Source organism: Pantherophis guttatus, chromosome 17, assembly GCF_059756535.1.
Source record: "Pantherophis guttatus breed Tessera chromosome 17, ASM5975653v1, whole genome shotgun sequence".
Taxonomy (NCBI): domain Eukaryota; kingdom Metazoa; phylum Chordata; class Lepidosauria; order Squamata; family Colubridae; genus Pantherophis; species Pantherophis guttatus.
Genome location: NC_142079.1, coordinates 3,592,762 through 3,619,233, shown reverse-complemented (window position 1 = coordinate 3,619,233; position 26,472 = coordinate 3,592,762). Strand labels below are relative to the sequence as shown.

At 45.4% G+C, this 26,472-nt stretch overlaps 3 protein-coding genes across 11 annotated transcripts in view; 2 read left to right on the top strand and 1 right to left on the bottom strand.

The window, feature by feature from the left end:
• MTMR3 (myotubularin related protein 3) overlaps positions 1 to 2,586 on the bottom strand; it is a 64,488-nt gene extending 61,902 nt beyond the window's left edge. For 3 of the 4 annotated variants that reach the window (XM_034426125.3, XM_087880475.1, XM_087880479.1), the window contains exons 1-2: positions 2,252 to 2,586; positions 178 to 241 (exon numbers count right to left, since the gene is read on the bottom strand). The gene's annotated coding sequence lies outside the window, so the exon portion shown is untranslated. The remainder of the gene's footprint in view (positions 1 to 177; positions 242 to 2,251) is intronic. The other variant, XM_087880470.1, reaches the window with a different exon arrangement.
• ASCC2 (activating signal cointegrator 1 complex subunit 2) overlaps positions 2,293 to 26,472 on the top strand; it is a 26,994-nt gene continuing 2,814 nt past the window's right edge. Inside the window, exons 1-17 of one of the 5 annotated variants that reach the window (XM_034426135.3) lie at positions 2,293 to 2,365; positions 4,995 to 5,094; positions 7,003 to 7,161; positions 7,966 to 8,136; positions 9,379 to 9,508; positions 12,862 to 12,929; positions 13,407 to 13,517; positions 14,135 to 14,247; positions 14,961 to 15,035; positions 15,234 to 15,341; positions 16,373 to 16,441; positions 18,078 to 18,152; positions 19,196 to 19,370; positions 20,368 to 20,582; positions 22,080 to 22,199; positions 23,271 to 23,495; positions 24,949 to 25,048. In XM_034426135.3, coding sequence (XP_034282026.3) covers positions 5,014 to 5,094; positions 7,003 to 7,161; positions 7,966 to 8,136; positions 9,379 to 9,508; positions 12,862 to 12,929; positions 13,407 to 13,517; positions 14,135 to 14,247; positions 14,961 to 15,035; positions 15,234 to 15,341; positions 16,373 to 16,441; positions 18,078 to 18,152; positions 19,196 to 19,370; positions 20,368 to 20,582; positions 22,080 to 22,199; positions 23,271 to 23,495; positions 24,949 to 25,048 — 1,995 coding nt within the window. In that variant the 5' untranslated portion in view covers positions 2,293 to 2,365; positions 4,995 to 5,013. Of the gene's footprint in view, positions 2,519 to 2,716; positions 2,990 to 4,994; positions 5,095 to 7,002; positions 7,162 to 7,965; positions 8,137 to 9,378; positions 9,509 to 12,861; positions 12,930 to 13,406; positions 13,518 to 14,134; positions 14,248 to 14,960; positions 15,036 to 15,233; positions 15,342 to 16,372; positions 16,442 to 18,077; positions 18,153 to 19,195; positions 19,371 to 20,367; positions 20,583 to 22,079; positions 22,200 to 23,270; positions 23,496 to 24,948; positions 25,049 to 26,472 lie in introns of those variants that run through there. The other 4 variants (XM_087880484.1, XM_034426136.3, XM_034426138.3 and 1 more) reach the window with 4 other exon arrangements.
• The window catches only part of ZMAT5 (zinc finger matrin-type 5), a 22,167-nt gene continuing 20,237 nt past the window's right edge, over positions 24,543 to 26,472 (top strand). Inside the window, exon 1 of one of the 2 annotated variants that reach the window (XM_087880494.1) lies at positions 24,543 to 24,627. The gene's annotated coding sequence lies outside the window, so the exon portion shown is untranslated. The remainder of the gene's footprint in view (positions 24,628 to 26,472) is intronic. The other variant, XM_087880496.1, reaches the window with a different exon arrangement.

The window sequence follows — 26,472 nt, the reverse complement described above, 5'->3', positions numbered from 1 at the left end:
CCAGTCTCTGGTGACCCAAACTTTGGGGGCCGCTGTCTTAGAGCACAGAATGATGAGAGAGGATGATTGTGGTCTGCTTTTCACACACACACACATACAAAAAGGCAACGTGCCCTGCCCTCAGTTCTCAAAACTTTCCCACACTCCACAAACCATCAACGCTCAAAATGTCCTCACCATTTTCGAATTCCAGACCTCCCGCTGAAGTTAGTAAGTTCTGAGAGGGCAGCCTTTTAGGAACCTGAAAAATAATAAAATAACAGAAGGTCAAGGGTCAGTTTTATGCCCTACAATCTCCATCATGTTTGCGTTTTTGTACAATAGACTGATACAAGAAACTACACCAGTGACAATAGCAGATCAATCAAGAAATCAATCAAGGCTTGTCTGTTCAATGTTGTCTAAAAGTGAGAATTAAGCGAGAATCAAATTATTTAGAAGATGTGATAGAGGTATCCTTAAGGTAGTAATGATCCCATTTTTTAAAGTGGGAGGCAAATCAACCAACCAGTCCTTTCCCGAGTTTAGGCACACTAATGTTCTTGACAAAGTCCAGAATGCAAAATAGCCAACAATAGAACTGAAGAAGCTTCTTGGATAAGAAGCAAAATATTTTCAAAAAAGCAACTAAGAAAAGTCCAGTTGCCTTTTGGAAAAGCGTCTTTGGGATATCAAACAATAGGGGAACTTACACTCATCCTTTTTTCTAATATACTAAGGTTTAACTTGCGACACAATCTTCTCTACCAATAAATCTTCAGAGGAGCAGAAAAACTTGTCTTTTTGATTCTTCATGGCATAATACATTTTATAGTTTTGCATTCAGCGAGAGCCTGCTCCATGCTGAAGTACTAAAAATAAGTTTTCTTGTACTATTCATTACTTTTTTCCCCTTTTCTATTCAAGTGAGACAAAATTAGGATTTCCACATCACACTTGGTTAAATTATGTTTTAAAGTGCACACATTACACTGTATCATAAAATAGCCAAGTGGGATGGGTTTGCAGGTAAATCTCAGAAAAACTAATTGAAGTTCAAAGTTAATGAGTAGGTACCGGTATTAAGGCAGTCACTAGATTTGCAACTTTAGGATTAAGACTAGTTTAAGCATCTTGTGGTGAATTAGCTTTACTGTTTTCATTATTACTTTAATCCATCCGGAAAACTTTGTTTTCCCATTGTATATGTGTTTTATGTCGGGAGGGTATAAAAATGGTGAAGAAGCCACCCAGCCAGCTTAGCTTGGAGAATATGGAGCTTCAGTACTAGATGATTACTTGAAATTGAAAATTAAACCAGCCATCTCCACATTGGTATCCATATGACTTGAGATAATTAGATGGGAAATTGGAAATGGGGAAATTGTAATTAGAAATGTCTAGCAAGCAGCTTGAATTAAAGAAAAACCAAGCCAGCAGAGTGAGCAAGTTTAGCCAGAGATGTTCTTAAAAGGAGAAGGCGCATAAAACTCCAACACGTACAATTCCTGTGGTGAATTTGCTCTTGATGCTGCCCAAAGATAAATAAAGTGTTGAAATGAGTGAACCTGACTTTCTGGTTTGGGGACTCTTTAGTCACAAAGTGTATTTTAAATATGGGAGACAGAAACATTGTTTTTTTATTTCCTCTGTAACTTTGTTTTTTTATCTCATTGTTTTGCCTACTTGCAAAGGAAGAGGAGATTATTTGGAAAGATGGTTTGACGTAGCTCAACTAATGGAGAATGCTATTTATTATATAATTAGTAATCCTGTATCTGCATGTATTTGTATATTTACCTACATGGATGTTGTATGTAGATCGATCTATCTGTCCATATAAATGTACATCTACATACAATATACAACATACAAGATAAAATATTATATTATGTACTACTGCATCTAGTAGCTCAAGCAGGAAAACATATACCATTTTAGTAATAATAATAATAATATAATAATAATATAATATAATATAATATAATATAATATAATATAATATAATATAATATAATATAATATAATATAAATAATAATAATAAAAAATAATAGCAACCTATATCAACCATTAGCACCAGTCAATGGTATTTGTGATACATTTTTGAATGTTCAGTTGACTGAATTTCATATTGAATGAATAAAAGTTCATAATAAACAATAAAAATAAATATAAATATAATAATATAAATATTAATGTTAATATTAATAAAAAAATAAAAACAACTATAACATCATAAAATAGGACAGAAAAAAAAGCTCCCCCCGTAACTAAGCAACCGGGGTCGCCTCGGAACGGACTGACGGCCTTCTCGACCCGGAACTGTTTTTCCCAGCACCGGAAGTGAGAGACCGATAGGACTTTATCACCGAGGCGGGTTGCCAGGTAATTGCGAGGTGTTTCTCGAGTGCCCCGGCGGGAAGAAAAGAGAACCGGCGGAAAAAAAACTAAAGGGCTCCGGAGGGCCTCGGTGGGGCGGCCAGCGTGTCCTTGTCTCTCTCCCGGGCCGGGCTTCCATGACTCCGGACTTGGCCTGGAGTAGGTAGAGGAGGCTGGAGGCAAAAGACCCGGATGTTGGGCGGGGCCTGCTGTGACGTGACGTGGCTGAGCCTGCGCGGTGACGTCACGGCTCAGGAAGGGGATTGGTTGGCTACGGGAGAGGGCGTGGTCCGGGCGGGGCTAACGGGCGGAGGTGTGGGGGGGTGAATGCCAGCTGGCGCTTCCTTCGTCCTCCTTGCAGGGTTGTTGTGTAGCGGAATCCTGTTGGAGAAGGTGACGTGGTTTACTCGCTCTGCTCCTCTGGGGAGGGAGGGGGGATTATGAAATTATGAACTTTTGAAGGGCAGTTAGAGGAGGGGAGGGCTTCCTAGGACTACAGTTCCCATGAATGAAGGAAGGGACTACAGTACCCATCTTCCTCTGAAGCCGAGCCACCCAGGGCAACACAGAGCAAAACCTGGACTGAGAGACGACTTTTTGCCTTGGATATAAAGGTCAATCCAGATACAGGTAGTCCTCGATTTACGGCGACCGTTCCAAGTTTCAACGGCACTGAAAAATGTGACTCATTACTGTTTTTTTTTTTTCCCCACAGTTATGACGTTTGGAGCATCCCCACGGTCAACATTCAGAGGCTTGGCAGCTGACTCACATTTACGACGTGTCCCGGGGTCACGCGATCCCCTTTTGCGACCTTCTTGACCAGCAAAGCCAATGGGGAGAGCCGGGTTCACTTAAGAAACCATGTGACAACTCCAGCGGTTCACTTGACAAAGGTGGCAAGAAGAGTTGTAAAACGGAGCAAAACGTCGCTTAACAAATGTCTCCCTGCGCGACATGAATTCTGGGCTCAGTTGTGGTCGTAATTCAACAACTGCTGTGATTCACTTAACCACGGTGGCAAGACAAGTCGTAAAATGGGGCAAAAGTCACTTAATGGGGGTTGTACATCAAGTTACGACCACAATGGAGACGAGAATTTGTCGCTAAGTGAGAAATTGGTTGAGTTTTGCCCCATTTTAGCAATGGCAGTGGCAATAGCACTTAGACTTATCTACCACTTCATAGTGCTTTTACAGCCCTCTCTAAGCAGTTTACAGAATCAGCCTCTTGCCCCCCAACAATCTGGGTCCTCATTTTACGACTTTTCTTGCCACGTTTGTTAAGTGAATCCCTGTTGTTGTTAAATTAGTCACACGGTTCTTAAGTGAATCTGGCTTTCCCGTTTTCTTGTCTTGTCTTGCCGGAAGGGCTCAAAAGGGGATCGCGTGATCCCTGCGACACAGCAACGGTCATAAATGTGAGTCAGTTGTCAAGCATCCGAATGTAAATCATGCAACCACGGGGATGCTGGAACGGTTGTAAGTGGGGGAGATGGTCATTCTGGGAGTTGAAGTCCACACATCTTCAAACTGCCATGATTGAGAAATACTGCTATACTGTCTGTCTGTCTGTCTCTCTCTCTTTCTCTCTGTTTCTCTCTCTATATATATACCAAATTTATATTTGCTGATACAGAAATAAAGAGAGAATAGTGTAGATCTATTTCAAGCTATTTAACTCTCATCAGCTAGCCATACCCTTACTCAGATTTGAATTTGGGCTGCCTGCTTATTAGGCAGTTGTATTAACCTCTGAGCCACAAGTATGCTCCCTTTACCAACTTGAGCCAGGGGAGAGATTAAGTGTTTTTCTGTCGAAGCACCTGGTCTGCTGGATTGGAACTGAAAGGCGAAAGGGAAGCAGGATGCTCCCTCCCATATTGGGGTAGACCAGGTGCTTTGACAGAAAAACACTATATGTGTGTGTGTGTGTATGTAATGTATGTAAGATGTATGATGTGTACACATGTATGATGTGTACACAGCAGACAACACAAAATGTCTGATAAAGCCTGGAAAGTGGTGATTTAAGATGTCACCCAACTATGGCAATACAAATATCTTGATTTACGTAGGAAAAACCCTGGCTAGAACAGTAATGTACATATAAACCTACAAATAAAAAAACAATATACACACACACACACAGACATATACACACACACTACTATACTAATACAATACAATACAATACAATACAATACAATACAATACAATACAATACAATACAAGCTATGCTATACTACCCTGATTCTCCCCAAAATAAGACATCCCCTGATAATAAGCCCAATCGGGCTTTTGAGCACATGGCAATAAGGCCAAGCGCTTATTTCAGGGTTCAAAAAAATATAAGACAGGGTCTTATTTTCGGGGAAACACGGTATACTAATACTATACTATACTATGCTCTATTTTGCTCTGCTTTGCTCTACTGTGATGGTTGACCTTCCGCTCTAAGATTCGTGCCAAAACTCCTTGAGAATTTTATTTTTCTCTCACATTCTTAGTTTGTACAAAAACAGTTTGGAGTCTCTAGGCGTGGTTCCTTTACCGGGATCGACCTGGGTTTTGGGTTGTGAATTCCTGAAGCGCTTCCTGATGTGAACCTTGTGTGTGTGTATATGTCTTTTCAGGCGAAAAGAGCCCGGAGCCATGCCAGCTTTGCCTCTGGATGAACTCCAGTTTACGGAAAAAGATTCACTGACTGGGAAGATCAAAACTTTACCAGCGCTGGTAAGCGGAGTTTAAAAGCCGTTGCTCAGCCGTTCGGTGGCTTCTATGGGCCTCTTTGCGATTAAAGCCTCTCTATGATCTGCCTTTGTCTGTTTGTCTAGTCTAGTCTAATCTAGTGGGGAAAAAAGACTAGTGATAGCAGTCTTCCAATATCTCAGGGGCTGCCCCAAAGAAGAGGCAATCAAGCTATTCTCCAAAGCACCTGAAGGCAGGACAAGAAGCAACGGGTGGAAACTAATCAAGGAGAGAAGCAACTTAGAACTAAGGAGAAATTTCTTGACAGTGAGAACAATTAACCATTGGAACAACTTGCCACCAGAAGTTGTGGGTGCTCCATCACTGGAGGTTTTTAAGAAGAGATTGTGCAACCATTTGTCTGAAACGGTATAGAATCTCCTGCTCGAGCAGGGGGTCAGGCTAGAGAACCTCCAAGATCCCTTCCAACTCTTGTTATTCTGTGAAATAAATATCCACTTTGCTCCTCCTTAGCCATGGCTTTTTTAAAAACAGGACAAGACAAACTGCAAAGCATCCTCCTCTCTACATCCTCCCGATGTACATTTGTGCTGGATGAGGCGCAGGAAAAAGTGAAGTCCTGCTCACAAACCTGGAAAACACTTCAGTGTCTCGCCGAAGTTGTTTATCAGGCTGCAGACTGAAGAAGCCCATTGATTTTAAATGGCAATTACCGTCTGTTGACTCTCTCCGAGGCTTCAGAAAGGAGACTGCCATAAATTGGGGGAGCTGCCAAAACCATTTGAGCAGAAGCCACTGCGTGAAGTTAAAAAATATAGGGACAAATAGACATCTGTATTTCTAGGGACAGGGATTTATATAGTCTCCGCTGCCAGCTGGTTAACCAGCGTGGAAGATGAGTCTTCGGTTCTCGGGTTTGAGCTGAGTTGCGGCATTCCTGGATATAAACATAGGTAGTCCTCGATTTACGGCCACAATTGATCCCAACATTTCTGTTGTTAAATGAGACATTTGTTTAAGGGAGTTTTGCCCCATATTACAGCCTTTCTCACCGTGGTCGTTAAGTGAATCCGGCTTCCCTATTGACTCCGCTTGTCTGGAGATCACACGACCCCTGGACGCTGCTACCGTCATAAATCTGAGTCAGTTGCCAAGGGTCTGAAATTTTAAATCACCGGATCGTTACAACGATCATAAGTATGAAAAGCGGTCGTTAAGTCCCTTTTTTTTCAGTGCCATTCTACCTTCGAATGGTCACTAAGCAAACCGTTGTAAGTTGAGGACTGCCTGTATTTTGGGAACACAGCAGAGCAGGAGGAAAGAGAAAAGTAGAATCTCCCTAATTTAAAAGGCTTCTCAAAATATTGTAAGGCAAGCCTCCCCCCCCACCTCTTCCTCCCCACCCACCCACAGAGGAGGGGGTCAAGCTATTCTCCAAAGCACCTGAAGGCCAGACAAGGAACAATGGATGGAAACTGATCAAGGAGAGATTCAACCTGGAAATAAGGAGGAATTTCCAGACAGTGAGAACAATCAACCCATGGAACAGAAGTTGCCTTCGGAAGTTGTGGGAGCTTCATCCCTGGAGGCTTTCAAGAAGAGACTGGACTGCCATCCGCCAGAAATGGTGTGGGATCTCCTGCTTGGGCGGGGGGTTGGACTAGATGACCTACAAGGTCCCTTCCAACTCTATTAAATTGTCACCTTAAAATGCTAATCAGAAGATCCTTTGGGATGAAGCTGAAAGGCAGGCATGCCAGCATCTCAAAAAGACCAAACACCAATTTGCTGGCCGGCCAAATTTTCCTGCAAACATGCAAATTGGTCCTTGGCGGATAAGCTCTCCAAGATCGCCGGAGAAAGCAAGAGCAAGGACTACTGTTTTGTCTCTTGCCTTCCCACCCACCCACTACCCCATTTTGTCTTTTTCAGCATCCCCGAAACAAAACCGACCGCTCTTTTGTGGTGTACAAGCCTCTCCCGAGCACCGAAGATCCAGCCCTGGTGGAGGAGTTTTCCGAACGAGCCAGATTTATCGCGGGGGATCTGGATTGGCTCCTGGCTCTGCCTCATGATAAATTCTGGTGCCAGGTACTGTTTTTGTCGTTGTTGTCAATGAGAAAAGGTGGAAAGAAAAGAGGATTTTCAGGTAGAACAATAAAGGTAAAAGGTAAAAGGTTCCCCTCGCACATAGGTGCTAGTCGTTCCCGACTCTAGGGGGCGGTGCTCATCTCCGTTTCAAAGCCGAAGAGCCAGCGCTGTCCGAAGACGTCTCCGTGGTCATGTGGCTGGCATGACTCAACGCCAAAGGCGCATGGAACGCTGTTACCTTCCCACCAAAGGTGGTCCCTATTTTTCTACCTGCATTTCTCCTCCTCCTCCTCCTCCTCCTCCTCCTCCTCCTCCTCCTCCTCCTCCTCCTCCACAAACCCCACTCCCTTCTAGCATTGATGACGTTACCCAGTTTGGTAATGAAACGTCTGCGAGAAAACCCCCAAGCTCAGAGAGCACCAAAGTCCCCACAGTCATCATCTTCCTTCTCCTCCTCCCCCTCCTCTCTGCCCCCCTCCCTTCTAGCACTGATGACGTTACCCGGTTTGGTAATGAAACGTCTGTGAGAAAACAAGCCAACTCTGACAGCACCCAGGATCCCCTGTTTAGGATAGTTTAGCAGCCTTTTGACAAAGGTTCCAGTGAAGTTTCTCAGTGGTTGAAAGAATGGAAGAGAGAAGACCTCTGATGGGGTGGCCTGGCAATTCCCCCCCACCCCCGCCAGTCAATTAATCAGGAAGCATACACGAAGGGAGATTCAAGATGGAAACCTCACTTGGCCAGTTGTTGTTTTTCTTCTCCCTGAACCAAATTCCCTGGAAACCTTTGCTTTCTCCCCCACAGGTCATTTTTGACGAGTCGCTTCAGAAATGCCTGGATTCGTACCTGCGCTACGCCCCCCGCAAGTTCGACACCAGGACGGACCTCCCTGCTGAGGTGAAAGACCTGGAGAAGCGTCTCCATCGGAGCGTTTTCCTAACCTTCCTCCGCATGTCTACCCACAAGGAATCCAAAGTAAATGCAGCTTTCTTTCTTTCTGTTTTTTTATAAAGTTTTTTATTCATTTTCCATTTGATAGATAGATAGATAGATAGATAGATAGATAGATAGATAGATAGATAGAGATAGATAGATAAATAGATAGATAGATGATAGATAGATAGATAGATAGATAGATAGATAGATAGATAGATAGATAGATAGATATAAACATTTCATCTGTCCTTAAGCGGTGTGTCGTCTGGGTACAAATATTTCTGTGCAACGTCCTTCCACAAACTATATACATTGAACAATTCTACCTTGTGTAACTCTTAATTTCCTTCATAACGTATCTTCTAATAAAAATACAAATCTATATATATATACATACTGCTCAAAAAAATAAAGGGAACACAAGCAGAAGACATCCGAGATCTGAATGAATGAAATAGCTTATACACTGCTCAAACAACTAAAGGGAACCCAAAACTACTGTACGTAACGAACAAAGTATTTAATAAGGCTATTTCATTCATTCAGATCTCGGATGTCTTCTGCTTGTGTTCCCTTTATTTTTTTGAGCAGTGTATATAAAAGCGAAAACCACTCACGCTGTAATCACGAAATCTCCATAACTGTAAAGCCTACAAACTTGAAATTTGCCACATATGTTCCTCTTGGCTTCTAGGTGCTCACTAAGAAAGGATTTTTCGAAATGACCATCAGAGCATTAGTATTTCCTATATTATTATTAACACGCTCTGATGCTAAGGAGTTCTACTCCCCCTCCCCACCTGAAAAGAAATCTGTTCCAGATGCAAAACACAAGCAGAGGAGAGGAGTTTCACTTTCAGTTTTACTTTCACAGCGGGAAGCAGCTTTAATACAGAACACTTGAGCTAAGCCACGGCCAGACTCCTTCCTGTCTCCTTCTTGCTCACACAGCAAATACTGTTTCACTTTCCAAACAGCCCTCTGATGCTAAGGAGTTCTACTCCCCCTCCCCACCTGAAAAGAAATCTGTTCCAAATGCAAAACATTGCACTGATGATGTTACCTAGTTTGGTAATGAAATGTCTGGAAAGAAAACCACCAGGTTCAGAGAGCGCCAAGGACCCCACAGTTCAACCTTGAGCTGCAGATATTCTCTTCTGTTGAACAGACATTGTCCTGCACCGATCGCTACAATAGAGACCGTTTTGGCAGCTGTCAATAAACGTCTTCCAATCTCTCTCTTCCCTTCCTTCTCCCCCCCCCCTTCCCTCTCTCCTGCAGGATCATTTCATTACACCATCGGTATTCGGAGAAGTCCTTTACAATAACTTCTTATTCGACATCCCCAAGATCTTGGATCTGTGTGTGCTGTTTGGAAAAGGCAATGGCTCCCTACTCCAAAAGATGATTGGTTAGTTCACAGGATGGGGGAGACAAGGGCGAAAGGCTACGGGAGGGGGAGCATCTCCCCTCATCTATCAGAAAGATACTAGATGCATTACCGTATTTTTCGGCGTATAAGACGCACTTTTTCCTCCCCTAAAAGAGGGTGAAAATTTGGGTGTGTCTCATACACCGAATGTAGCCCCGCCCACCTGCTGCCCCCCACCCTTTGGCCTCTGCCTCCCAGCAAATAACCGCCTTGCAACAAGCAGCAAGCAGCCCGTTTCAGCTTCAGCACAGCCTGATTAGCACAAGCAGTTGATTGCTGGTTGGATCGGCTTCCCGATCCTCAGCTGTTTCAAACTGCAGGGATTGCCATTGCCTATTGCCACGTAAGCAGGCAAATTGCTGGGAGGCAGATTTTTTGTGTGTGTGCTAATCATTAGGCTGTGCTGAAAATGAAAATGAAATTAAAGCAGGTTTTAACTGTTTTTCGGGCCGTTTTTGGTGCATTTTCAGCCGTTTTCAGGCCTTTGGGGGCCATTTTTTGGGTTGTTTTCGACTGTGTTTTGGGCCAAAAATCAGCCCCAAAACAGGCAGGGGTGGGGCCAGCCAGTGGTGCGATTAGCCAGTTCACCAAACTGGGCAGAATTTTAACAACCGGTTTGCTCAAACTGATCCGAAACGGCTGAATCCCACCTCTGGGTTAGTGTAAATCTGAGCTGTCACACCAAGTAGAACGTAATTATCTGTACTGATCCCCGAAAGCTGGCTTCTCATCTGGAATAGGTTGGCACAGCAAATGTTTGCTCGGTTTAATAGGTATTTTTGTACACCTTCTGGAATCTTCTAATAAAAATTAAACTCCAGCCACCGTTAAAAAAACAACAACACCCAAAACCCTGCAGCTTAATACTGTAGCATGACTGCTTACTTAGTTCAGTGAAACTGAATATTTGGATATCCCTCACTGAATTAAAGTCTCTTACCTGACTCTTTTTCAATTATTTGTTTGGCTCCCTATTTCAAGATGATTTTAAAAAGAGCATAATTACATTTTTTGTTTTTTAATGTATCTATCTATGCTGAATCGTGGAAGGCAGCTTCTTGCCTGGAATACATTGGCCCAGTGAATATTTGCTTAGTTTAATAAGGATTTTGTACACCTTCTGGAATATCCTGATGAAAATTAAACCCATCTATCGTTAAAAAAAACCCCAACATATCGCTCAGCGGAATGCGGAATAATCAGTTCAGCGAGACTGAATATTTGGATATCACTCCCTGAACTAAAGGAGCAATCTAACAAAATGAAATTCAATAGTGAAAAAAGTAAGGTTCTGCATTTAGGCAAGAAAAACAAAATGCACAGGTACAGTATGGTGGTACCTTGCTCAATAGTAGTAACTGTGAGAGGGATCTTGGAGTCCTAGTGGACAACCATTTAGATATGAGCCAGCCGTGTGCAGCAGCTGCCAAAAAAGCCAACACAGTTCTAGGCTGCATAAACGGATAGAATCAAGATCATGTGAAGTGTTGATACCACTTTATAATATCTTGATAAGGCCACCCTTGGAATATTGCATCCAGTTTTGGTCGCCACAATGTAAAAAAGATGTAGAGACTCTAGAAAGAGTGCAGAGAAGAGCAAGGAAGATAATTTGGGGACTGGAGGCTAAAACATATGAAGAACGGTTGCAGGAACTGGGGATGTCTAGTTTAATGAAAAGAAGGACTAGGGGAGATATGAGAGCAGTGTTCCAATATCTCAGGGGCTGCCCCAAAGAAGAGGGAGTCAAGCACCTGAGAGTAGAACAAGAAGCAACAGGTGGAAACTAATCGAGGAGAGAAGCAACCTAGAACTAAGGAGAAATTTCCTGACAGTTAGAACAATTAATCAGTGGAAGAACTTGCCTCCAGAAGTTGTGAAAGCTCCAACACTGGAAGTTTTTAAGAAGAGGTTGGATAACCATTTGTCCGAAGTGGTGTAGGGTTTCCTGCCTAAGCAGGGGGTTGGACTAGAAGACCTCCAAGGTCCCTTCCAACTCTTGTTATTCTATTCTATTCTAACCTTAGTCTCTTCAATGATTTGTTTGGCTCCCTACCTTGAAACGATTTTCAAATAAGAGAATTAATACCGACCGGCTTTTTCAAAGGCACCGCTCAAAAATTTGTTCAGTCATGCGTCGAACATCGGATAACGTCGCTCATTTTTGGAAGTCTGCTTCTAATCTCTCTCGGGCAGTCTGCAGGCTTAGGCGGTTCCTTCCTCAACCCGCTGCCCCCAAACAAGCCCGAGAAACTTAAAAAGAGCATTTTTGCTATGTTCAAAAGGCCAACCTGCTGCTAATCTTGTAAAACGATCCGTCTCTTAATTTTGCTTTGTTTTGTCTCTGAAATGCAAGTCTACATCTCGGTATGAGGAAAGAGGGAGCTTTTGGGCAAGGAGGTCGCTCAATTAAATCCACGTTCCTTCCTGGAATTCTCCCCATTGAGTGATGCGTTTGGCCAAAAGCCCGTGGCTCCAAATCGGTGGACATTTGACCTTGGACCAAGCAGGCCCATTTCTGAGTAGAGGCCACTCACGAACTTCACGGGTTCAAACTCATGACTTGGCTGGATTCAATTTTGACACCTTTCCCCAGAATGCTTGCCCCAGCAGCAGCTTCTTCGCTCGCCACAGCTAAACAGGGATTGTGCTCAATTGTTAGTGCGTAAGCAACTCTGAAAGGGATGCGGTGGCTCAGTGGCTAAGATGCTGAGCTTGTCGATCGAAAGGTCGGCAGTTCAGTGGTTCGAATCCCTGGTGCGTAAAGGGGTGAGCTCCCGTTCCTTGTCCCAGCTTCTGCCAACCTAGCAGTTCGAAAGCATGTAAAGAAAAAATGCAAGTAGAAAAATAGGGACCAGCTTTGGTGGGAAGGGAACAGCGTTCCGTGCGCCTTTGGCGTTGAGTCATGCCGGCCACATGACCACGGAGACGTCTTCGGCTTTGACGTCTTTGAAACGGAGATGAGCACCGCCCCCTAGAGTCAGGAACGACTAGCATATATGTGCGAGGGGAACTTTTACCTTTAAGCAGCTCTTGACTGGGTTCACACAACAGAATACAGATGTTTGTGGAGATTCTCAGTCATGGTTGTCCCTTTTTTTTTTTTCCAAGAGGCAACTGGACTGTCTGGTTTTTTTCTTTTGAAGACGTTTCGCTTCTCATCCAAGAAGCTTCTTCAGCTCTGAGCGGTTATACTTCTACAGAATATGTATTCGGTATTCCTTGTTTCCATGAATCCACTTCAGATCATAGCTAATGTGGAACCTTTGAACATTTAACTAGCCTTTTCTCTTTCTCTTTCTCTCTCCTTTGCCTCTCTGCCCTGTCCGCAGGAAACATCTTTACCCAACAGTCAAGTTACTTCAGTGATTTGGATGAAACCATGCCTACAATTCTTCAGGTTGGTTTGCTTCTCTGGGGATATTTGAGAGCTACTCAGAGACAATATATACACTACTACTACTACTACTACTACTACTACTACTACTACTATTATTACTACTTCTTCTTCTTCTTCTTCTTCTTCTTCTTCTTCTTCTTCCTCTTCTTCTTCTTCTTCTTCTTCTTCTCCTCCTCCTCTTCCTCTTCTTCTTCTTCCTTCTTCTCCTCCTCCCCCTCCTTCTTCTCCTCATCCTTCTCCTCCTCTTCTTCTTCTCCTCCTCCTCCTCTTTTCTTCCTCCTTCTCCTCCTCCTCCTCTTTTCTTCCTCCTCCTCCCCCTACTAGATGTTACCTAGTACGGTAATGAAACATCTGCAAGAATGTTTGCAGATGTTTCTCAGAGAACTCAGGGAGCACCAAGGACCCCACAGTTTCAACCCTCAATACGCTCTACCAATATTCTCTTCTGCCGTTATCCGCCTGTCCTTTGCCTTCCAGGTTTTCAGCAACATCCTGCGTGCCTGTGGCTTGCAAGGCGAAGAGGCTTCAGCCAGTCCACAGAAGCTGGAGGAAAGGGTCAGGATGACTCCAAAGGGGCTACCTTTGCAGGTGAGGACCGTCCAATGGCAGGGAGGCCGTTTTCCTTATCTTCCTTCCTTCCTTCCTTCCTTCCTTCCTTCCTTCCTTCCTTCCTTCCTTCTTTCCTTCCTTCCTTCCTTCCTTCCTTCCTTCCTTCCTTCCCTCCCTCCCTCCCTCCCTCCCTCCCTCCCTCCCGTTAGAACATAGTTTTGCAGGCTAACTCTGCCCATTGCCAGCAGTTCAATTCTGCCTGGCTCAAGGTTGACTCAGCCTTCCATCCTTCCAAGGTGGGTAAAATGAGGACCCAGATTGTTGGGGGCCAGAGGCTGACTCTGTAAACCGCTTAGAGAGGGCTGTGAAGCGGTATATTTATTTATTTATTTATTTATTTATTTATTTATTTATTTATTTATTTATTTATTTATTTATTGGTTCGATTTATATGCCGCCCTTTTCCGGAGACTCAGGGTGGCTTACAATGCATTAAGCAATTGTAATTAAGCAATTAAGCAATATAAGTCTAAGTGCCTATTGCTATTCAGACACATGGGAACTTGCAAGGATGGGATTTGGAGCTCCCCCCCCCCCCCCCATCTATTTGGAACCCAAATTCAGGGAATGCCTCTTTTTTTCCTCTCTTTTCCTAGGAGCTGAAAGATATTATCCTCTACGTGTGTGACAGCTGCATCACCCTGTGGGCCTTTCTCGACGTCTTTCCCTCAGCTTGCCAGACTTTCCAGAAGCACGACTTCTGTTTCAGGTATTCATTTGGGCTGCGGGGTGGTTTTTTTGAGGCTTTTTTTGGCCCGTTTTTCCCAAAAAAATGGGCTGAAAAAAGCCTCAAAAATGGCCCCAAAAACTCTCAAAAAGAGCCCCCCCAAAAGGCCTGAAAACGGGCCAAAAATGTCCCCAAAACGGGCAAAAAAAGGTCTCAAAACAGCCCCCCAAAAGCCCTGAAAACGGGCCAAAAACGTCCCCAAAACGGGCAAAAAAAGCCTCAAAAATGGGCCGAAAAAAGCCTCAAAAATGGGCCAAAAAAGGCTGAAAAAAGCCTCAAAAATGGGCCCCAAAAGTCTCAAAAAGAGCCCCCCAAAAGCCCTGAAAACAGGCCAAAAACACCCCCAAAACGGGCAAAAAAAGGTCTCAAAACAGCCCCCCAAAAGCCCTGAAAACGGGCCAAAAACACCCCCAAAATGGGCAAAAAAGCCTCAAAAACGAGCCGAAAAAAGCCTCGTAAATGGGCCAAAAAAAGGCTGGAAAAAGGCCCGAAAACAGGGCGTGCTGAGACCAAAAAAATGGCTGGCGGGTGGGCGGGGCTTCAGCAATATTCGGTCTATAAGATGCACGGACATTTTTGCCCCCTTTTGGGAGACACAAAAGTGCGTTTTATAGTCCAAAAAATACGGTACCTCCGGCCATTCGATCGGCCATTCGATAAAAGCCCACTCGCTCTTTCGTTCCTTGTGTTGGCAGGCTGGCTGCTTTTTACGAACTGGTGATCCCCGAGTTGGAATCCACTATCAAGAAACGGCACCACGAAAATATCAGGTCCGTGGTTTGGCCTCGTTTTCCCATCCTTTCCGTCGCTTTTTCTCTGACCGGCTTTGAAGGGTACCGGGGATCTGTTTGAGCCCAGCTGGGGGTGGGTGGATGCACATTTGGATTGGGTTCCCCTGCCTTTGAAAGCCGCGAAGGTCTTGCAGTCATGTCCACAACCGTCTCTAGATTCTCTTTCTGCCCTTTTAGAGTACTGTCGGATTTATGGAGGAGGCTGTCTCATTCTCGGAAGAAGATGGTGGAGATGTTTCACATGATAGTCCACCAGCTGTGCCTTCAGCCCATTTTGGAAAGCAGGTATCGTATTTTTCGGAGTATTCGGAGTATTAATTCCAAAACAAGTCCTTCAGAAAAAGTCCTTCGGGCTTATCACAAACTTTTATCTTCTTTGGCACCCTGCCAAAGGCCTTTCTTGGCAAAGCCCCACAAAGTCCAGAAACAAGAGATGCTGACTGGAAAACAGATTTAGCAACGTTGCTTTCCTACAAAGAGCCCAAGAGCCTTTGCTGCTCTTTTAAGCGGGCCAATCATTGCCTGGCCTTACTCCCGAGTCGTCCCTTTTGCTTTAGCTGCTCTTGCCTTCTGGCAGCTCTGCGCATGCGTGCACTAGGAACAGGCTCCTCCTGTTCCTCTGCCTCTCTGCTATCCGCCTCTGCAGGCTCTGGAGTCCGTGCATCGCTCCCAGATGGCCCTGGCCCCATCTCTGCCTCCGACGCAGAGCCCTCATCCGGGCCTTCCCCAGACTCCAGGACTGCCCCATGTTCCTCCCCAACCTCCTCACTGTCTGACTCCACTGCCAGCTCTGCGGGCTGCTAGCGGACCACAACATTCATCTGCCTAGCGTCCTTAGCAAACAGCCTGATCAGCTTCAGCAGATTAGCCTGATTCAGCACAAGCAGCTCAGTGGCTAAGATGCTGAGCTTGTCGATCGAAAGGTCAGCAGTTCAGCGGTTCGAATCCCGAGTGCCGCGTAACGGGGTGAGCTCCTGTTGCTTGTCCCAGCTTCTGCCAACCTAGCAGTTCGAAAGCACGTAAAAAAATGCGAGTAGAAAAATAGGGACCACCTTTGGTGGGAAGGTAACAGCGTTCCATGTGCCTTTGACGTTCAGTCATGTCGGCCACATGACCACGGAGACGTCTTCGGACAGCGCTGGCTCTTCGGCTTTGAAACGGAGATGAGCACCGCCCCCTAGAGTCGGGAACGACTAGCACATATGTGCGAGGGGAACCTTTAACCTTTCCTTAAAGCATTAGAAGTAGGTAAACATGGATTCTCTGCCTGTGTCATTTTCACGGACCACCTGCCACGATTAACCTTGTTCTTACAGCTGTGACAACATCCAGGCCTACATTGAAGAGTTCCTGCAGATTTTCACCTCCGTGCTTCAGGAGACGAGGTGAGAGACCCGGGTGCAACTCGGGAACGTTGTTAACCTGGAAAATTTTCTGCCTTGCCGCCCTTTTGGTCTCGAGAGATGAATATGGCCCTGTAATATGCCACATCCTTAATCAAATTAATCCCTTTCTTAAATTTATGCAATCCAGTGAATTAAAAAAAAGGCTGGGTTCGTAAAACATGAGAAGCCACACTCTACCAAAAAAGGCCGGCGAATTAAGCTGAACACTAAGCAAGTTTAGCATGGCTATGCAAGGTGCCTTATGCTCGCTCCTTGGCTGAATTAAATCAGTTTGTGTGAACACACAGCCCTTGTTCGGACATCTTCAAACATTTGGGTCCATTCTCTCCGGTCAATAGTCACAGAGCTTGTCCTCTTTTAGAGACCTGGAGGCTAAAACATATTCGGAGGTTGCAGGAACTGGGTATGTCTAGTTCAGGAGTCAGCAATCTGTGGCTCTGGAGCCGCATGTGGCTCTTTCATCCCTCTGCTGCGGCTCCCTGTCGCTCAAAATATTACAACTGCCAATGTGTGATACCCACCGGCACATGATTTATTTATTTATCAAATTTCTATACCGCCCTACTCCCGGAGGACTCAGGGCAGTGAACAGCCAAGATAAAATACAGATAATACAAACATTAAAAGTCCCTTAAAATTATTAAATATTTTGGCCGAAACACAGATTAAAACACCCAATTTATAAAACAAATCAAACGATTTAAAAATTTAAAAGGGAGAGTTAGGCCAGGCCAGCCTGCTGAAATAAAAAAGTTTTGAGAGCACGACGAAACGTGCGCAGATCCGGGATCCTCTGTATCTCTGGGGGGAGCTCGTTCCAGATGGTAGGTGCCCCCACAGAGAAGGCTCTCCCCCTGGGGGCCGCCAGTCGACACTGTTTGGCCGACGGCACCCTGAGAAGCCCCTCTCTATGGGAGCGTACTGGTCGGTGAGAGGCTATTGGTAGCAGAAGGCGGTCTCGTAAATACCCCAGTCCGATGCCATGGAGCGCTCTAAAGGTGGTAACCAAAACCTTTGCAACTCCCGGTAGGCCAACCACAGTTAAATCCAAGAAAAGAAAAGTTTCAGAAGAAAACAGAACATTTAATCCAACTACATATGCTAGTTTTGTGGCCACTCAAGAAATAGTTCAGGCACGGGAAGGGTTTTGTGGCTCCCGGTGTTTTCTTTTCTGTGGGAAACGGGTCCAAATGGCTCTTTTGAGTGTTTAAGGTTGCAGATCCCTGGTCTAGATTAATGAAAAGGATTGAGGACGGGGGGACATGAATGCAGTGTTCCAATATTTGAGGGGCGGGGAGTCAACCTCTTCTCCAAAGCACCAGAAGGCAGGACAAGAAGCAACGGATGGAAAGTTACAAAGGAGAGAAGCAACCTGGAATTGAGGAGAAACACCCTGACGGCGAGAACAGTTAATCAGCGGAATTGCTTTCCTCCAGAAGTTGTGGATGTCCAACACTGGAGGTTTTAAAGAAGAGATTGGACAGCAATTTGTCTGAAATGACATGGGGAGTTGGACTAAAAGACCTCCACAGTCCCTTCCAACTCGGTTATTCTGTTACTCTGCTATTCCTTATAAATCATGGGGTGGGGGGGATTTGCCTCTCTCTGTTTTCAGGTTTCTCCGAGATTACGATGAGCTGTTCCCTCTGGCAGATGATGTCAGCCTCCTCCAACAAGCCTCTTCAGCGCTGTATCCTTTGGCACCGACGTGAACCCGTTAGTTCTGTCCATTTTCATCACGTGACCACGGGGATGCCACGCTCGTCGTAAGTGTGAAAAAATGGTCATCGGTCTCTCTTGTGCTGTTGTAACTTCGGTCACTAAACGAACTGTTGTAAATTGAGAACCACCTGTAGCAACAGAGCTACTATTTAAGCTCCGGTGGGGGCAGTGGTTAAAATGCAGCATTGCAGGCAAACTCTTGCCCACTGCCAGCAGTTCGATCCTGACCGGCCCAAGGTTGACTCAGCCTTCCATCCTTCCAAGGTCGGTAAAATGAGGAGACCGAGATTGTCGGGGGTGATAGGCTGACTCTGTAAACTGCTTAGAGAGGGCTGTAAAAGCACGGGTGAAGCGGTCTATAAGTGTTCTGACCTAGGCGTTGACCCAAACCACGAAGCAGACTCCTTGTCCCGACAAAAAAACCCTTTTTATTAAGTGACTGTGAATTCCTCTCATTCACATCCAGCAAAGTCTTTCCAGGGAGAATTTACAGTCACGGACCTTATCGGGCTTGGAGAGCTGCCAGGCCGATATCTTCAAAACTTGGCAAGGAGTCACGAACCAATTAAGCGAATTAATTGTCTCCTGCAAACTCCACTCCCCTTTTGCTCCTCTTTTATTCCCTCTGGGAGGGGCCATTTATCATCCACCTGTGGCTTTACTCCCGAGTTGGCCCTTGTTTCTTAGCTGTTCACTTCTCCTGGCAGTGCATGCGCACATCGGGAACAGGCTCCAGCTGTTCTTCTCCCCCACTGATGTCCGACTCTGAAGGCAGGTAATAACTGTCGGATGGCCCTGGCCCCCTCTCTGCCTCCGACGCAGAGCCCTCATCAGAGCCTTCTCCAGACTCCAGGACTGGCCCATGTTCCTCCCCAACCTCCTCACTGTCTGAGTCTGCCACCAGCTCCGCTGGCTGCTGGCGGGCCACAACAATAAGTCTAAGCGCTATTGCTATTGAATGTTCTGTTGTCTACGGAGAATCGGGAATCTGCCCTTGACACCATGGGACAGAGATGAAACTCGAACGTCTTACATTTTGCAAGCTGTGGAAAGTGCCTGGGACAAAACAGATAGAAGGAGGAAAACGATCCAAGATCCACCCCTCTCTGAAACCGCAACCAGGGCCGTTACAGTCCCCGGAGCGTCAGAGCGAATGGAACACTTTGAGGAACAGGATCGCCTGGAGGTAAGTGTTTGGAGCAGAGCATCAGCCTACAACAAAGATGGCCGATTTAGGCCTTTCTTCTAGGGAGGAGACCTATCTAGGTCAACCGTTGGCCAACTGAGAAGGGCCATTTCAAGCAGGGTGCCAGGACAGAGGAGAGGGAGACTTAAAATAGATCCGAAAGTTTGTGTGGGTCTTAGAGAAAATAACGCTTGCCTTCTTCCTGAGGGCATCTACCGTAAGCAGCTGCCAAAAAAGCCAACACAGTTCTAGGCTGCATCAAGAGAGGGATAGTATCAAGATCACATGAAGTGTGAATACCACTTTATAAGGCCTTGGTAATAAGGCCACACTTGGAATACGGCATCCAGTTTTGGTCGCCACGATGTAAAAAAGATGTGGAGACTCTAGAAAGAGTGCAGAGAAGAGCAACCAAGAGGATTAGGGGACCGGAGGCTAAAACATAGGAAGAACAATTGCAGGAACTGGGTATGTCTAGTTTAATGAAGAGAAGGACTAAGGGGGACATGATAGCAGTCTTCCAATATCTCAGGGGCTGCCCCAAAGAAGAGGGAGTCAAGCTATTCTCCAAAGCACCTGAGGGCAGGACAAGAAGCAACGGGTGGAAACTCATCAAGGAGAGAAGCAACTTAGAACTAAGGAGAAACTTCCTGACAGTGAGAACAATTAATCAGTGGAACTGCTTGCCACCAGAAGTTGTGAATGCTCCAACACTGGAAGTTTTTAAGAAGATGTTGGATAACCATTTGTCTGAAGTGGTGTAGGGTTTCCTGCCTGGGCAAGGGCTTGCGCTTCCAACTCTGTTATTTTGTTCTGTTAACCTTGTGGAGCACAAGGTTAACAAGGATGGACGCTGGTTTGCAGTGGGACAGAAAATCAGAATTTGGGTTAACGGATGGTTGCTGCATTTGATTTAGGTGTATTTGGGGTGCTTCTCAGTTGGACTTTTTCATCCTCTCGGTGTATGTAACATGGCTTATTGATTTGATCTGTCTAGTGTGCTGGAGCAGCTGCAGCTCCCGTAGCCCCTATCTCTGGAGTAGAGCTGGATTCCCTGATCTCTCAGGTGAAGGATCTGCTCCCTGACCTTGGAGAAGGCTTCGTCCTGGCCTGCTTGGAGGAGTACAACTACAACGTGGAACACGTCATCAACAACCTTCTAGAGGACAAGTTGACGGCCTCCCTACAGACGCTTGACAGAACTATGCCTAGGTAAAGTTGGAAGGACTTTTTTTTTTTTTAATTCAGGGATGTGAATCTCTTTTGAGTAGTATGGAGATGTCCTTTATTTCTATGTGCCTGTTGATGGCTGATTTGTCTGAATGGCAGGCCTCCAGGAATTCTCTGAAGATTTTGGATTTGGTTTGATCCAGGGGTGAAATCTACTTACCTACCTACTACCAGTTTGGAAGTGCACGCACCATGCGCGCGTCATTTGCTCTGCTTGCGCACGCGTGCGTCACATGTGCACACGGATCCTCTGCACATGCGCAAACCCTTCTGTGCATGCACAGAGGGTAAAAGACAGGTTACTTCCTGGTTAAAACCAGGAAGTAACGACAACTGGGCAAGTGGGCAGAGACATGAACCGGTAGCATTTCACCCCTGGTTTAATCTAGGATGGTCACAGTTTCCCAAATGAAACTACAGTTGAGTTTGTTCATGTGTTGTGAAATTAAGGAGCTTTCATCATGTCTTCTGACTACTAGTTGATGTTCATCAACAGGTCATCAACAGGCACTTTATTGTTTCACACCTGTAGACAGAATCTTACCAGACTGAGGATTCTTTTCTCTGCATCTACAGTATACACTGGGAACTATTAAGGAGGAGCTGCCCTCACCCACTTTCTCTCACACATAATATCCAGACTGAGTTGCCTCTTCCTCCTCTGGAATGCAGCCCCTCCCTCCTGGGGATCCACCTCCATAACTACATTCCATCACATCATGTGTGGACTTCAAACTCCCAAAATTCTTCATCCACCATGTGTCAGGCCCCAAACAAAGAATGACACATGGTGATACTTCTGAGCCGAGTTCCTTATCATTTCACACCTGTAGAAAGAATCTTGCCAGACTAAGGATTCTTTTCTCTGCATCTATAGTATACACTGGGAACTATTAAGGAGGAGCTGCCCTCGCCTTCTTTCTCTCACACATAATATCCAGACATGAGTTGCCTCTTCCTCCTCTGGAATGCAGCCCCTCCCTCCTGGGGATCCACCTCTAAAACTACATTCCATCACATCCTATGTGGACTTCAACTCCCAAAATTCTTCAGTCACCACATGTGGACTCCAAACTCCCAGGATTCCTCGGTCCCCAAACAAAGAGTGACACATGGGGATACTTCCGAGCCGAGTTCCTTATCGTTTCACACCTGTAGACAGAATCTTGCCAGACTGAGGACTCCACTCTCTGTATCCACGATATATACTCTGGGAACTCTTAAGAAGGAGCTGTCTTCACCCTCTTTCTCTCACACCTGATATCTTGGCTGAGTTGCCTCTTCCTCTCTTGGCATGTCCCCCTCCCTCCTCCTTATGACACTCCATCCCATAGGCTCCCATTCAGGGAGCGGTTTTGCAGCCCTAAAAACGGCGACATGTTTCCGGAAAGATTTGTGCCTTGTATTTCTGGAAACGAAGACTTTTGTTGCTGCTGATTTTTTGTTCGTTTGGTTTTTAACCACAACTCTTTCTGCCAGGCCTGTGAAACCAGACCCGACTCCGCTTGTCACTTCCCGATGCAACGTTTTCCAGGATGACGAGTTCGATGTTTTCAGCAAGGATGCGGTGGATGTCTCTCGGATTCAGAAAGGCAAAAGGTGAGCTTGCGCTGTTCTCATCCAATCCAGGGTTTCTCCACCGTGTTATCAGCTTTAAGATGTGGGACCAGAGGTGGTAATCAGCCGCTTCGGACGAAGGTTTTATAGTATCCTTCGCCTGGAGTGGGGAGAGAATGGAGATTTTGCAGTATCCTTCCCCTGGAGTGTAAGTTTGTAAGTTTGAATAGTCACTAAACAAATGATTGTAAGACTATCTGTATCCAAGTGAAACATGGGCTCCTTGGTGCTATTCTGAGCTTGGTTGTTTTCTCGCAGACCTTTCATAACCAACTAGGTAATATCATCAGTGCTACAAGGGGAAACTCCCATTCCTTACTAGCACTGATGATGTTACCTAGTTGGTTATGAAAGATCTGTGAGAAAACAATCAAGCTCAGAGAGCACCAAGCACCCGAGAATCCTCCTCCTCCTTCTCCTCTTTCTTCTCCTCCTCCTCTTCCACTTTTCTTCTCCTCTCCGCAAACCCCACTCCCTCCTAGCGCTGATGATGTTACTAATTTGGGTAACGAAATGTCTGCAAGAAAACTGTCACTGCGTTAAGTGTTTGCCAGCTGAGCTTTCATCCTAAGATTTACGGTAGCCTGGCCAGAGAACCTTATCTATAGTAATAGAGATAAAACTGGTCTTGTAAGACATGGGACTACTGCGCATATCTACGTTCTTTCTTTTCTTACTTCCTTTGTCCATCTGTGTGATAAGAATGCCGGTAAGATGTAGTTAGCTAGTTTTTTACTTTTACAATAAAATGTTTCTTGGAATATATACTTCGGGTTTTCTTTCTTTGAGAGTATACACCATGGAAAACAAGATCCATTCACCTCTTAATTAATTACAGTTTCCCCAGGGGGGGAAATGAGGCTGATTCACGCTTCAACAAAAACAACCAAGCTCAGGACACAGCAGCCAGGAGCCCACCGTTCAACCCTGAGCTCTTCTTTTTTTTCCAATTGGTAAAAGTCAAATGTTTAAATAAAAGGATGCCTCCCATCCACATGACCACAAGTTTTGGTACCCTTGAGTTTTCGTTCGTATTCCTCTCCACGGATGCAGGAGCGACAAATCCACCACGAAAAGCTTGCTGAACGACAAGCGCCTGGTGCAGGAGCAGAGGGAACGCTACAGCCAATACTCCGTGATCGTTGAAGAGGTCCCCGAACCGAGCGGGGGTCGCCTCTTCTCCCAGGAGGATTACGAGGACGAATACGACGACACCTACGATGGCAACCAGGTGGGAGCAAACGATGCGGACTCCGACGATGAGCTGATCAGCAGAAGGTAAGCCAGCAGCCACCTGCGCCATCTCCGCTTTCCAATGGGGATCTAAACCAGTGGTGGGGAACCTCTGGCATGCGTGGTGGAGGTGGCACTCAGCCCTCTCTATGGGCGTGTGTGCCATCGGCCTAGCCCAGCTCCATTGCAGTTTCTCCCACAGGGAGTAAAGAGGGAGGGAGGGAGGGAGAGAGAGAGAGAGGGAGAGAGAGAAAGATATTACAAAAGTTTTCAAAGTATTTCAAAAGCAGGAAAAAAAATGAAGGGGCATAAAAGTGCATTTATCATGTTTTTCTTAGAACAGTTTGTTTGTTTGTTTGTTTGTTTGTTTATTTATTGGTTCGATTTAGATGCCGCCCTTCTCCGGAGACTCAGGGCGGCTTACAATGCGTTAAGCAATTAGCCTTCATACTTTTGTAAATCGTTTAATTTGTTTTATAAATGGGGTGTTTTAAATTTGTTTTTCGGCCAAAATATTTAATAATTTTAATGGACTTTTAATGGTTTGTATTATCTGTATTTTATCTTGGCTGTTCACCGCCCTGAGTCCTTCGGGAGTAGGGCGGTATAGAAATTTGATAAATAAATAAATAAATATACCTGCTTAGTAGGGCTTTCGCCCCCCCCGTAAGAGCTGTTCTTTTTTTATACAAAGTCAGCTTATTGCCCCCACAATCCGGGTCCTCATTTTACCTACCTCGGAAGGATGGAAGGCTGAGTCAACCCTGAGCCTGGTGAGATTCGAACTTGCAGTAATTGCAGGCAGCTGGTGCTACTTTAACAGTACTTTAATCTGCTGCGCCACCAAGGCTCTTATTTATGATAGAACGATAGAAGGCTCTTATGTAGCTGAACTCTGCCTTGTTTATCATTATTTTAGGTAGTCAAACCTCATTATTCAGGTTAAATTGCCGTATTGGCAATTCGCGATAAATAAGTGGGGTTTGGGTTGCAGTTTGGGCACTCGGTCTCTAAAAGGTTCACCATCATTGATCGAGAGACCAAGGGGACATGGTGGCTCAGTGGCTAAGACTGCTGAGCTTGTTGATTGAAAGCGGTTCGAGTCCCTAGTGCCGCGTAACGGGGTGAGCTCCTGTGACTTGTCCCAGCTTCTGCCAACCTAGCAGTTCGAAAGCAGGTAAAAAATGCAAGTAGAAAAACAGGGACCACCTTTGGTGGGAAGGGAACAGCATTCCGTGCGCCTTTGGCGTTGAGTCATGCCGGCCACATGACCATGGAGACGTCTTCGGACAGCGCTGGCTCTTCGGCTTTGAAACGGACTAGAAGACCTCCATGGTCCCTTCCAACTCTCTTCTCCTATTCTATTCTAAATTGGCTGTGGAGAGTTGGCCGTGGTGAATTGGCCACGGCTAACGGGCTGTGACTAATTGGCCGTGGCCGAGTTGCCCCATTCCGCTCTTGATGAGTCTGACTGTGTGATTGTCCCATCTTCCTGAAGGCCGTTCACCATCCCGCAAGTCCTGAGGTCGAAAGAAGAAGAGGAGCCGGAGGAAGAGGAGGATGAAGAAGAAGAGATGGAGGACAAAGAGGCAACAAAGGTGACGATCTGGAATTCTGGAGGGAGGGAAGAGGCTGTGGAACAGTCCTGCCGTTCGAACAGGAAAAAAGGATAGGTAGCTCCCGGGAGCTCGGAAGAGAGCAGAAGCCGCAGCTCCTCCAAGTTGTCTCGAGTGAGAAATTTTGCGACCTCCAAAATGAGCAACAAGGAATGGTTCCCTTCCCTCTTTGTTAAGGAAGGACTGTCTCTTAAATAGCACACTACTCAGTACTACTAAGTAATAATACTAAGTAATGATACTGTGTTTCCCCGAAAATAAGACCGGGTCTTATATTAATTTTTGCTCCAAAAGACGCATTAGGGCTTATTTTCTGTTTAGGTCTTATTTTGGGGGGAAATACGGTACTAAATGCACCCATCTGGCTGACAATCTTAAGTGGGGCTTATTTTGGGGTGGGGCTTATATTACGAGCATCCTGAAAAATCATGCTAGGACTTATTTTCCGTTTGGGTCTTATTTTCGGGGAAACAGGATACTAAGTAATAATATTAGCTAATTGCTAAGTAATAATACTAAGTAATCATACTAAGTAATAGTACTAAGTAATAGTACTAAGTACTATTAAGTAGCACACTACTCGGTCCTACTCAGCACACTGGAGAATGTCTCTATTCTCTGGGAAAACTATATATTTTTTTTTATTTGATTTATATGCCGCCCTTCTCCAGAAACTCAAGGCGGCTTACAATGCGTTAAGCAATAGCCTTCATACTTTTGTATATTTTATACAAAGTCAGCTTATTGCCCCCACAAACTGGGTCCTCATTTCACCTAATTAGAAAGGATGGAAGGCTGAGTCAACCTTAACCATGGCGAGATTTGTACTTGCAGCTGATGTTAATAACAGTGCTTTAGTCTGCTGCACCACCAGGGCTCAACTTGGTAGGGGGGAAAAAAACCCTTGAGAGTGGGTGGCTGTTTACTGTTGATCACCACTGTTGATCAGTGGTGAAATCCAAATTTTTTTACTACCAGTTCTGTGGACGTGGCCGGTGGGCATGGTGTGGCTTGGTGGGTGTGGCAGGGGAAGGATACTGCAAAATCTCCATTCCCTCCCCACTCCAGGGGAAGGATACTGCAGAATCCCCATTCCCTCCCCACTCTGGGGCCAGCCAGAGGTGGCATTTGCCGGTTGTCCGATCTACTCAAAATTTCCGCTACCAGTTTGCCAGAACCTGTCAGAACCTGCTGGATTTCACCCCAATAATGGTCCTCTACTGCTATGAATGGTTCATATAAATCACTTGAAGTTTTTTCAGCAAGCACTTATTCGCTTCGAACTCCCTACCCCACCTCACCCCTCTCTAGGCAAGCGACCTTCCTCATCTCAAGGAGGGAAGCTTGATTAGATCCCTTTCACTATGGACTGGTCTAGAAACATATCACCAGTATTATCTTGTGCT